This window comes from Cavenderia fasciculata (assembly GCF_000203815.1).
Source record: "Cavenderia fasciculata unplaced genomic scaffold Scf_Dfasci-G-b-143d02.r1-5, whole genome shotgun sequence".
NCBI lineage: Eukaryota > Evosea > Eumycetozoa > Acytosteliales > Cavenderiaceae > Cavenderia > Cavenderia fasciculata.
In genome coordinates, this window is record NW_004457713.1 from 24531 (window position 1) to 37218 (window position 12688).

The following is a 12688-nucleotide window of genomic DNA, read 5'->3' on the forward strand; positions in this document are numbered from 1 at the left end:
ACTATAACAACACAACCAACAACAACAACAACAGTCGTCAATTGTTTGTCATCATACATACACTTGTGTTTGTGTTATACTATTATTTTATAGAGAGAGAGAGAGATAGAGAAAGAGAGATTTGTTAAACAAAGAGTTTTCTAGAATCGATTTGGTAAAGATTTGTTGGTATAAAAAAAACTCTATATAGAATGGTAAAAGCAAAGAGTTTTTATTCAAAGTTCAAAAAGGAGGTATTGATGGGTATCCGTGAGATACCCGAAGGATTCAAAGCAATGATTGAAGAAGGTGCCATTGCTCCACATCCACCAAGACCTCAAGGAAGATTGGCTAGTTTACATTCACCTGTAGACCTCTTTGCTAGAGAGTTTGCAAGAAAGTATCCAAACGTTGGTTATCTAGAATTGGATGAACCAGATGATGGTGAAAAGTACAAGCCAATTGACGAGTCATCATTGTCAATCAAAGAACAAAGACGTCGTGCCAAACAAGAAAAACCATATGACAGTGGTATCGCTGACGATGACACTCTTCATGACAACGAGTTGGACCTCGAACTCAGTCAAGATGCATTCAACTATGCAAAATTCAAATTGACTGCAATGAAGAAGGGTCTATCTGATCAACAGGCAACTCTCCAAGCCACTCGTGATGTATTTAACTTGTTGGAACAAAGAGAGATTGAACTCAATCTTATTAGAGAGCAGGCAAATCAAATTGGTGTTCCTTCTTTTGATCCAATGAAACATCTTCAACATTTAGAAACTCTTCACGATGAAGTTAGTTCTCGTCATCAAGAATATCTTTTAACTGAACAAAGGTAAATACAAAGAAAAGAAATGAAAAAAACAAATTGAAAAGAAAAGCAATGATAGTAACTTTTTTTTTTTTTTTTTTTTTTTAAAAAAAAGAGAACAACTTGAAGAAGCTCTAAAATATAGAAAATATTATGGTGATACATCAGCTCTTCCATTTGAATTAATTGAAGGGTTTTCACCATATGAATTACATCAATTTATTTCTGAACATCCAGAATATAAAGGTATATTATTTAAAATTATATATTTATATATTTATTGATTTCTAACTTTTTCATTTCTTTTTTAGAATTCTTTTATAAACCATTTTTACCACCTGGTTCAATGGTAGAGTCTCCAGATACCATGGAAAGTGCAAAGGCAGCAGTGGTAGATGAAAATAATCTTGACAATATTGAAACTGGTGAGGAACTTGACCACAAGCCACAAAAACAATCACAATCAATTGGAGCATCCAAACAACAAAAGCAACAAGATGGAGCATTGGTCAATTTGACAGAAAATGGAGTTTCCATTCAAGAGTTGCTTGGTGGTCAAGATTTCAATGGTCAAGCCGATTTCAAGGGAACCTCAAAAGAAGATATCCAACAATTGCTAGAAAAGTATCAAAAGATCCAAAACCACATCCAAAGAGCCAACTCTCTTCAAGAATCACTTGACATTGAATCATTGGATCCAAGAGTCAGTGACAAGGTCCAATTAAGATATTTGGGTGATTGTATTCTCTCGATTGAAATCTTTATCGACTATTTGAAACTCCGTTCTCCAGAGTTTATCGATCACATCAACAAACAAGCCGGTCACAACATTCTCAAAAACTTGATCGAGTGTTCTAGAATGATCAAAAACTATGCACTTGTGCTCAAGACCCAACTTCTCTCCTACCGTGTTCTCGGCTACGAATACACTGAACCATCTGACGAAGTATTAAACGCCATTGATGACGACCAAGATACTCCACAAGATGGTGAAGAGAGAACCATGAGTCTTGGACAAATCACAGCCGATGTAGAAAGAGAGGTCGACATTTTCGACTTGGAGAATGCAGGCAACGACGTTGACCAATTGGGAAGTCATTTAGACTCGATGGACTATCGTTTCAAAAACATTCTAGACTATGCAAAAGACCTCAATCAAGACGATTTTGTTAACGCCATTGACGACGAAATCCACGACGACGAAGAAGAACTCAGAGAATCAATGGCCGAAGAAGAGTTTGAGGAAGATGAAAATGAAGATGACGAAGATGATGAAGACGATGACAATGAAGAAGACAACGAGGAAGATGACCAAGAAGAAGGAGGATTCGATAACTCATTGGCAACAAATGAAGATGCAGAGACCGAGTTGGGCTACCGCTTTTCAGACTACAACTTGGATATTGGAAGAGATGCCAGAAAGTTCATGTCTGAAGAAGAAGAGAAACTCTTCTTTGACAACTACCAAAACCAAAAGAGAGGAAAATCATTGGCTGGTAACGGTCCACTCGATTTCAAGACTCAAGATCCACTAGATTTTATTTTCTCGAGCAATGAAACCAATCAAAAAGAAGCCAACCAATCCACTGCCAACTCGGCTCCATGGGCGTCGGTAAACAAGGAAGAGTTTATCTCTTCTGTTTTCAGAGACAACAGACAACTCTTTGCAGAGTTGCATGTCGGAGAGGATGGTAAAATCGCCTCATCTTCTACCAACACTGACCTTTTGTTCAATGGTAAAATGTCTGACAAGTTGTGGCGCCAAGATGCCAACATTGAATACCCAGTCGTTTGTTCTTTGGCCACAGTCGATCACCTTGGAAGCAAGATCTCACCAGAGCTAGCCAAATACTTTAATGCTACCCCAGCTCAAGTAGAGCAACCCCAAACCAACTCGACAAGTCTCCAAGCAAATTTCTATGACTCGGATCTCTCCAACCTCGAAACCATTAAAAACCTTTCTCGTTTCCAAGATGTTCCCTCTATCGAGCACAAGGAAGTCATCAACCCACAATCTTTTGAAAAATCATTCAAGACTACCATGGCCACTGCCAAAAATGACATCTATGTTGACTCTATCGACTATGTCCAAACAAACGCTGCTTTTGAAGAACCAGCAGAGATAGTCGTTGATGAGGCCACACAACAAAAGTATGAAACCCTCAAGGCTAGATTGAACAAGATCAACGAATCTGTCAAGCAAATTTCTTCTGCCTTTTACGAAAAGGATAATGCCGACGTCAAGCAAATCATCGCCAAAAAGAATGAAATTCTCCAAGGTAAAAGCCTTCAAGACCTTGTTGCAATGGACCAACCACAATTTGATCAACTCCAATCCCAGATCACTTTGCTCGAAGAGAAACTAAAACAAACCACTGCCCTCTCGGTTCTCAAGGACAAGTTGGCTCAAAGAAAATCAAGAGACTATAGAAAGCAAAAGAGACTTGCCATCAAGACTGTCGACCAATTGCTTGTACAACAGACTAGACTTGAAAGAAAATTAGATCTCCTCGTGGAAGAGAATCCATCGCTTGTCACTCTTCAAGAAAAGGAAACCGTTCTCGCCATCCAACAAGAATATGATACTGTCCAATCCAAGCACACCCAAGACCAACTATCCCATCACCATGCTCTTCCATTGTCCCAACAATTTATCAATTCATTCTGGCATGATCTCTCCCCAAGTGAAAAGAAAAGATCTTGGTTCAATTCAAACAACAACAAAAACAACAAAAGTCTGTTGTTTCTTCACCACTCCAATTGGACCAAACATTGGTAGATTCCATATCCAACAAAGGTAACAACAACAACAACAACAATAGTAATATTATTTTGACACCACAAGAGGAAAAACAATTCAAAGCAAATATTGAGACCAACTATGATGATGTAGACTATGGACAAGTTCAATTAAAATCAACTGATCTTTAAAATATAAATAAATAAATAAAATCAAACAGTAAAGAATGAATAAATAATGAAATAAAATTTGTTTAAAAATATAAAAAGTAAAGAATGATTATTCTTTCTTTGTGTTTATTTTATTGGGAAAAGTCTGGTTTTTTTAAAGCAGGTAAATATATCTGGAGTGCATTGCAACTTTTTTGGGGGGGGGGGGGGTTTTTAGGTTTCTGTATTTTTTTTTGTTTTGTTTCTATCTATCTATTACCAACCAAAAAAGTTTTTGTCATTGTTGTTGGATTCTTGTTTGTTTGTTGAAAAAGCTTCATCATTGTCTGACACTTCGGAATCTGATGAGCCGTCGTGGCTGTGATGATCGCCGTGACTACTGCTGCTACTATGGACATCTGATGATGAATCAATAAATTGAATCGATTCGTCAGAGTATTCGTCCGACGAAGTAGATGGTGAAGATGAAACTGATACAAAAGATCTTGATGTTAAACGATTATTTACAATATCTTCATCAACTTGTTGATCATCATCGTCATCTGATAAATCCTTTTCAAATGGTTGTTTGTTGTCAAAGTCGCACTCGGGTGTGTGTTGATTCGACAACAGAGGCAATTGATTATTTTCAGAAAGTTGTTGAGCCAACTTTAATACCCGATTTCTGTCTCTTGAAATTTGTTCAACCTGCCTTTCGTCAATGACACGGGACAAAAGGGTTGGGTAAATGATAGAAGGATACTTGTCATTTACAAAATCGGTTGATACAATCTTTACCAGAGCATTGGTGAATACGCCACGTATAAAGGATATGTTAAATGAGTTTTTGCCAACATCGTTGTTACGATCGTGTGGGTCAATGAGGGTTAGGTAGATCCCCAACTGGGGTTCTTTTTGGTAATAATATCCATTGTGCTCCAAGCTGATTGCGTGTTGGGTGTATTGAAATGATCTGCCATAAAGTTCTAAAAACTCGATTACCATTGCGCCATAATCAGTGTCATCACCAGCGTGTTTAAAATGTGCTCTTGAGTGTGCCCTTCTTGGGTTAATAACCCTCTCTTGATAGGGAACATATCGAAGCTGGACATAACTGGCAACCATCAATGCCAAAGCATAGGAACCTATACCGCCAGTGTAAGTTTCGTTGAGTTTGTTTTGGAAAAGGAAAAACTTTAACAATAATAATAATAATTTCATTGACTTGTATTTCTAATAAAAAAAAAAAAAAAAAAAAAAAAAGGTTAAAAGAGATGTTCTTTTTGTAATTGTTTTTTTTTCCCCCATACCTTTAAAAAAGATTTGACGATAGTTGTATTTTCAATACCATTTGGAGTATCAAAACAAATATCAACATTGTACCAAGTGTCTCTGTGTACAAGTTTAATGATGGGTACTTTAGCGCCAGCAATAAGTCTCATGTTGGTGTAGGTGGTGTGGTGTTTTCGATTTAATATATTATAAAATTCACGGATTGGGTCATAAATAAAGGAGGATTTGTTGGCGCTGGTGTTATTTGGGCGGTCGTTAATACCTGATATCTGAATATCGATATCACTTGAAGGTATACATAAATCGGTTGAAAATGATCCAAAAATATGGATCTGTTTAAAAAAAAAATTAAAATTAAAATTAATATTTGTTTTGTATCTTTTTTTTTTTTTTGTTCTTGATATAATTACCTCTGCATGTGGCCAACTTTCTCTGATGATGGATTCAACATCGTGTACTATTTTTTGTCGCAATCTGTTTTCAAGCGGGTTTGGAGCCAACCAGTCGTAAAACATTACAATCTCTTTTTCCAATTCCAACTTTGAAAGCTCTTCTGCATTGTACAATCCTTGTAGCCACAGTGGTGGAATAATCGATTTGGATTTATAATTTCGACCATTAAATGTTGATTCTCCACCGTTTGATTTGCGATGAGTAACGATGTTGTTATTATTATTATTGTTGTTGTTGGTGTTGTTGTTGTGATGGTGTTGATTTGTTTGGCTATTTTGAATTTGTACAGGTGCTGAGGATAATGGAATAAATTCGGATGCTTGATTTGATTTTTCTATTTTAAATGCAATAAATATATATTAGAGTTGAGAGAGAGAGAGAGAGAGATATATAATGAATTTGTATTTAAATTTTCTTTACCTTTGTTATTTTGTTCTTCTATAAATAAAGGTCCCTTTGTTTCTTTTTTACTGGAAGATTGTTGTTTGTTGAGTTTTGGGTGTTATTAGTGTTTTTTTGGTCGACGGGTTGGGTATTTATATCTATATTTTCTTTGTTACTAATGTTGCTATTAATACTGTTTGTTGTTGTTGTTAGGTGAAGATCCTCTAAATTTTTATATTCTTTTTGTGTATTCTTTTCATTGTTTGATTTTTCTGCGAGATTGTTCAAACTCTTGGTTGGTGGTGATGAAGATGGAGTCCCATTGTTCTTGTGTGATTTTTTCTTTTTTAACTTTACATTGCCATTATTGTTGTTGTTGTTGTTGTTTTGTTTTAGCGACTTTTGATCAGAAGCAGTTGTATCACTTGAAGGTGATGATGAAGAAGAAACAGTGACAGAAGAAGAGGAAGAGGAAGAGGAGGAGTTATTGGATGTACTCAAAGATTTGACTTGTTGTTGTTGTTGTTCTTGTTGTTGTTGTTGAAGAATTGGTGATTGATGTGGAGGTGATGAAGATGGAGAAGCAGATCTTGGTGATTTTTTTCTCTTTAACATTCTCTGATAGACTGTCTTGTTCCTCTTGTTTCACGTTGTTGTTGTTGTAATGTGAATATTTACAACTACAATCTTTATGCTCCTTCTTCTTTTGTTAAAGTTTGTTGTTGTTGTTGTTGAATGGTGGTTTTCGATTCGAGTAGTTTTTTTGATTCTGTGATTGTTGCGTTCTGATAAAGAAGATGAATAAAGTAAAATGTGTTAGTAACAATGGTTGTTTTCAAAGAAACGAAGCATTCCCTTATTTTTTTTAATTTTTTTTTTAATTTTTTTGAAACAATAATACAAGAAATAATATACTAACAATATTAAAACAAAATGAAATGTGTAAAATGAGGAATGAAAAAGGTTTGGTGAATGTCTCTCTCTCTCTCTCTATCTGAAAAAATAACCTCGCTTTAATTGTGTGTGTGTGTGTGTTTGTCAGATCGTTTTGTCATTCTGTGTCGTGTATCTTGAAACAATCGTTTAACACCTCCTCCTTGCTCGCTCGTCTCTTTTTGTTTTTGTCATTAACACCTCTCTCTCTCTCTCTTTCTCTCTGTTGGCCCATCTATACATAGGCAGTTCGCATTAATAATGGGTTGTCAAATAGTAGTGTGATATGAGATTCGAGTCGTATGACCGCTGATTGATTGTTTTCTCTATTGTTGTTCTATCTATCCTATAGTTTCAAGTTGAATATTCTTTTTGGTTTTATCGTCTTACTGATCTTTGGGTTGTGTGAGTATAGTATATTTTCTTGTGTTGGTATTATAATGTTGTAATCACCTCAAATGTGTTCTCTGTTCAAGAATGCTGAAAAAAAAAATTAAAATAATTGTTTTTTTTTTTTTTTGTTTTTGGAAGTTCGGTAACCATTGTGTGGGTGCCACAAAAACACTGCTCTAAAAACAAGTTTATTGTATTATTCATGAAAGTAAGGATAGACTTCATAGTCATTGTATAATAATCTTCCTTCTTTATCATAGTGAAAGATTCTATAACATTCTTCGCAAAAAAAATATGGTGTTTCATCGACCAGTTTGTCGCCAACAGTAACAAATCTTATTATTTTTAAATAATTAATATTATAAGTTCTATAATTCTTTTTTTTTTTTTTTTTTTTTTTTTTTTTTTTTATATATATGAGAGTTACATACTTTGCAGGATAAATTTCACAAACCTTGCACTTTTTTCTTCTCAACTTTGCATGATAGGTTTCGATTGGATAGTCTGATCTTTTGAAACTATCTTTGGCATTGATCAATCTCATCTGTTTGAATACCAAAATATGTTCACAATTTCCTTGATTGCAATAGAGATACTTCTCTCCTATAGATATATCCATTTCATTAAAACAATAAAGAGACATGTCTCTTTCGAGGAATGAACCACCAGAGGTGTCTCCTTTTTTTAATATCCATTCATTTATGGTACTAAAAGAAAGAAAGAAACAAAGAAAGAAAGAAATTTTAATTTAAAATCATTCATCACTTGTTGTGTTTATCTATAGTTTAACTATACTTACTTGCTATAGGGTATATTTTCTGGTTCACGTAAATCATTATAAAAGACATTGTTGATAAAGAAAAAACAAGATTTTCTTTTCCATCCATCCAAAATATTATCTCTCTATTGAAATAAGTATTAGTAAATGAATGAATGAACGATATATTCGATATATATGATAGAGAGGAAGGAGCATACCATGCAATATATTTTGTCACGCAAATCCGTCAACTTTTGAGAGCCAATGACCAAAAACTCTTGGATTTTACTCGATTTCTGAGGATGATATAATACAACCGAGAGTATAATCTCATTGCTTGATAATGGTTCGGGGTAATTGATATCTAAATGCATATTATTTGATATACTATCAAATGATATAATTGGTAGTTCTACACCTAAAGTGTTTGTATGAAATGGTATTTGCGTAGAGTTGGTAGTAGTTGTAGTTGTAGTTGTATTATTATTATTATTATTATTATTTTGATTATTTTGATTATTTTGATTATTATTATTTGACATTAAACAAGGTGATAATAACAAAGGAGATTCATTAGATAGTGTACAGTCAAAGTTATTTGTAGGAGGAGATGAAGAGTTGGTGAGGGGAGATGTTGTAAAGAATAGTGAAGATTTGATTTCATTTTCTACAATTTGATAATGTGTCTTTGGTTTTATATCATTGACTGATATGTTTGGAGAGAGCAACTCTAATGTTGGATCTATTGATTCTTGAAGTATAGCATTAAAATAATCGTTCTGAAAGTTGGCTACATTAATCACTGCACTCTTTATATTATTGTTAAAAGATAGTGCTGGTAATGTTGTTGTTTCTTCATTGTCACTATCATCTTGTTGTTGTTGTTGTCGTTGTTGTTGTTGCATAAAAGAATGATTTTCTTAACGATTAAACACTCAAATGTTTGTTTGATTATTTGTTTTTTAAAAAAGTTATAATTTTCGATTTTTTTTATTTATTTTATTATTTAATTTATATATTATATTTTTCAAAGAGATGATTGTTGTTGTTGTTGTTGATAATATCTAATTAATTTATCATCTATTTTATCCAAATAATAGGAACCTTTACTTATAAATTTGATAGAGTCAATTGGATTGTAGATAGTGCCTTGACTGATTTGCTTCTTGCAACTCTCCTCTCTCATTTCCATTGCTTTTTCAAATTCCTCTGGTGTTTGTTTGATTCTTTGTTGTAGTCTTTCGTTTATATTACATTTTTCGACAATAGATGATGTTGTCTTGCCGCTATCATTATTATTATTATTATTATTATTATAATTACCAACAAATGAAAATAGTGTTGAAGCCAATCCGGATCCATAAGAAAATACCAAAACACGTTTACCATTGAGATTTTGTACATTGGTCAAGAGTGAAAGAATAGAAGCATATACTGAACCACTGTAACAATTACCCAATTCCTTTGCCAATGTAGTGCTGGGTAGAACTTTGGCTTTATATTCATTTTCCGATGCCTTGAGCGAGGCAGTGTCCAATTTTGGGTTACCATAAGACTCGTTTGTCAAACCAATGCCATCAAATTCGGCAAAGAATGATCGATAACAACTTTTCACTCTTTCCTCTGGCGATCCAGATAATATATAGTCTAGATATGCCATACGTCCTAGTGACTTTTGTACCAAACGATTATAGGGAGAGTGGAATACACAATAGTCTGCACTCTCCAATGAAAAGGGCGCACAACCTACATATTTTGATTCAAATGAGCGTTTGTAGAGACTATAACAACGATCTAGTGCTCTGAGATAACATTCTATAGATAGTTTCCCGTCAACATAGGGATATTCTGATTTGAGATCGGGTTTATAGAAATCATAAGCATTTTCCATGTGTACTCCTCTTAATCCACACTCCATAACCAAAGGTGCATTTGGTCCTATGAGCATCGCCACAACACCACATCCTCCTGTTGGTCTAGCATTGCCTTTGGCATAGACAGCTATATCACCAGTTATGACTATTGCATTTCTACCGTCCCAATAACTACTCTCCATCCATTGAACACTATTAAACATTGCACTAGTTCCTCCATAACATGCATTGTAAGTATCAACACCTAAAAATAACGATTATTTTCACTTTAGTGTTAGTACTACTACTAAAGCTAATAAATGGTTTACTTACCCTCTACATTAAAATTTCCAGATTCTTGAAAGAGAGACATTAAAGCAGTTTTAATTGATTTGCTCTTGTCAATGATAGTCTCTGTACCAACTTCAAGTCTTCCAATAGAGTTATAGTCGATATTATATTTTTCCATTAGTTGTTTGAGTGCATTCATGCACATTGACACTATATCTTCTCGATCTCCACAATATGACATATTGGTTTGTCCTAATCCTTTGGTATATTTTCCTTCCGATACTCCATCATACAACTCTTTTGGTGATCATAAAAAATGAAAGAGAAATGAAAAAGGAGTAAGAAGAAGAAGATGAACGATTTGAAGTAGTAAATGAGAAATAAGATGTCAATAAGCTGAAAGGACAACAATGATATCATTGTCTTGTGTTGTTGTTGTTGTTGTTGTTGGTGGTGTTTAATCATTGTCATACCTAAATCTTGTTGACTAACAAAGGTCGATGGAAAATAGATGTCCATGGCCAAGATACCAATGTTTCTAGTTGTTGTTGCAGACATCATCATATGTTATATATATATTGCTAAAAGACAATAGTAATAATGTGTTGGTTAGTTATTATATAAATATATATATTTAAATAATGAATATTCGAATACAAAACATGTAAACATAACATTAATGTTCAAGCTACCAAAAAATTTTAAGATTTTTTTTAATTATCTTTTAAAAGGATTCTATCTATATTAAATTGCACTTTGTCACAAAGAGATCATGACTAAACAACAACAACAACAACAACAACACAATAATAATAACAACTACCAACAACACAATAATAATAATAACAACAAACAACAACGATAGTGGTAGTTTTTATTTTGTAAGGAGAAAAGAGGTAAAAGATTCCTATCCAACCTCAACAACAAAGAATAAAAGCTCAAATTCCATCTCTTCCAACATGTTACTAAAAACAAAACATACACACACACACCAACACACGCTCATTTGGGTGGCAATACATGTATATTGGACAAACGACGATTAATCATGATATTTTCGATGATATAAACAAAATGATATATATATTGATCATCATCATCATCATCATAATCATCATCATCATCATCACCGGGGATGTAGTTTATTATTATTAATTTAATGTGGTTTCCAATTATGTCTATTGATTTCTCTTTTTCTTGTTGACTGATATTTTTTTCACAAGAATAGTAATAATAATAAAAAATAAATAAATAATAATAATATTTAATAATAATAGAAAAAAAATCTAGTTTGGTGGATATATAAAACCTTTTAATATTTTCGATCAATAATATGACGATATTATTAAATAATGAAACCAATTTAATTTCAACAACAACAACAACAACAGGACACTCTGTAAACGATATTCATGGGGCATATTGTGCTTCAAATGCAGAGTGTTCATATCCCAACGGAGAATGTGTTGCTAATAGTTGTTATTGTAATCAATATATAGGAGGTAAAAACTGTTCCATTCCTTTTAGCGATGTTTTAGGAAAGAGGTACCAAGTATTTCAACTATTTTTTCTAGTCACCATTATATTGGTTACACTTTTCACAATTTTCCAGACATACAAATCATTTAAAGTGTGGAAAATCAACAAAGTAGCCTATAAATTAAAAGCAGTAAACCATTTATTTGTATTATTTTTTTGTTTCTGTATGTATAGAAAATAAATAAAAAAAAAAGATTGTTGGTTGGTTGGTTGGTTGGTTTATAATAATTTAAATTTATTTACTATAGGGAGAATATTATATTTTGCAGCAGACCCATGGGGTTCTTCTGGTGCCTATCCAGATGCATTTCGTCAATTTTTGTATGGATTTCCAATTTATATACTTTTCACAGCATACGAGTTATTATTGATCTACTGGGCAGGTACATTTCATAATGTACAGTCGGTAGATAGTGGTTCATTTTTTGTAAAGAAAACTAAACCTGCCTTTATCACTACCAATTCTGTGTGGTTTGCATTTGAAGTGATAAGAGTTGTGCTGGCAGCAATACGATCCTATTCCTTTGTGAGCATTCTCACCGTTGTATATAATATCTATGTATTTATCTCGTGTCTTGCCATAATGTGTGGATTCATCATCTATGGTGCTTTAATCTATAAAAGAATACAAGGTTTACCTACACACAAAGAAAAAAAGAAAAGCTACCTTAAGAAAAGTATGTACTACTATTTTTTTGAACAAAAGACAAAAACCAAACTGCCGCCTAACAACATTTCATCATCATCGTCATGACAGTTATTGATAACTACAATATTCCTATCTGGTAGTATTTTATGTGTAATGATACCATCGATTATTTTCTATTTCTTAAAGTTTTTTGATGACCCTCTTGAAGCGCTCTTGGCAGAAAGCATCATACATGCCATCGAAATTATTCTAATAGTAGAGTTGTTAATCGTAATGAAACCTAAAGAATCATACAATCACAGTCACCATCAACAACAACAACAACAAACAAAATCACCCTCATCCCCAATTGTCTCAAACAATGGAGCCTCTGTGGGTGTCGATTCACCAAAATCATAAATAATAAAATTGTTTTCATGAACATTCATTGTCACACAATTTTGAGAATTCTTTAT

General features: G+C 33.4%; 5 protein-coding genes across 5 annotated transcripts; 2 read left to right on the forward strand and 3 right to left on the reverse strand.

The window, feature by feature from the left end:
* Window positions 1-191: 191 nt before the first annotated feature.
* DFA_02221 (uncharacterized protein) lies at window positions 192-3727 on the forward strand (the record flags this gene model as incomplete). Its single annotated transcript, XM_004357401.1, has 4 exons — window positions 192-820; window positions 912-1042; window positions 1108-3531; window positions 3594-3727. 4 exons carry the CDS (start codon window positions 192-194, stop codon window positions 3725-3727), a joined length of 3318 nt encoding a protein of 1105 aa, XP_004357457.1.
* A 234-nt stretch (window positions 3728-3961) lies between these two features.
* Window positions 3962-6430, reverse strand: DFA_02222 (PAP/25A-associated domain-containing protein; the record flags this gene model as incomplete). The annotated part of the gene is made up of 4 exons (XM_004357402.1): window positions 3962-4918; window positions 4996-5310; window positions 5389-5765; window positions 5992-6430. The coding sequence occupies 4 exons, from the start codon at window positions 6428-6430 to the stop codon at window positions 3962-3964; spliced, it is 2088 nt and encodes a 695-aa protein (XP_004357458.1).
* A 74-nt stretch (window positions 6431-6504) lies between these two features.
* Window positions 6505-8806, reverse strand: DFA_02223 (uncharacterized protein; the record flags this gene model as incomplete). The annotated part of the gene is made up of 5 exons (XM_004357403.1): window positions 6505-6600; window positions 7362-7476; window positions 7573-7848; window positions 7941-8044; window positions 8120-8806. The coding sequence occupies 5 exons, from the start codon at window positions 8804-8806 to the stop codon at window positions 6505-6507; spliced, it is 1278 nt and encodes a 425-aa protein (XP_004357459.1).
* A 122-nt stretch (window positions 8807-8928) lies between these two features.
* Window positions 8929-10603, reverse strand: DFA_02224 (3-hydroxy-3-methylglutaryl-coenzyme A synthase 2; the record flags this gene model as incomplete). The annotated part of the gene is made up of 3 exons (XM_004357404.1): window positions 8929-10019; window positions 10088-10342; window positions 10519-10603. 3 exons carry the CDS (start codon window positions 10601-10603, stop codon window positions 8929-8931), a joined length of 1431 nt encoding a protein of 476 aa, XP_004357460.1.
* A 775-nt stretch (window positions 10604-11378) lies between these two features.
* DFA_02225 (uncharacterized protein) lies at window positions 11379-12632 on the forward strand (the record flags this gene model as incomplete). Its single annotated transcript, XM_004357405.1, has 3 exons — window positions 11379-11547; window positions 11833-12261; window positions 12490-12632. The coding sequence occupies 3 exons, from the start codon at window positions 11379-11381 to the stop codon at window positions 12630-12632; spliced, it is 741 nt and encodes a 246-aa protein (XP_004357461.1).
* Window positions 12633-12688: the final 56 nt, after the last annotated feature.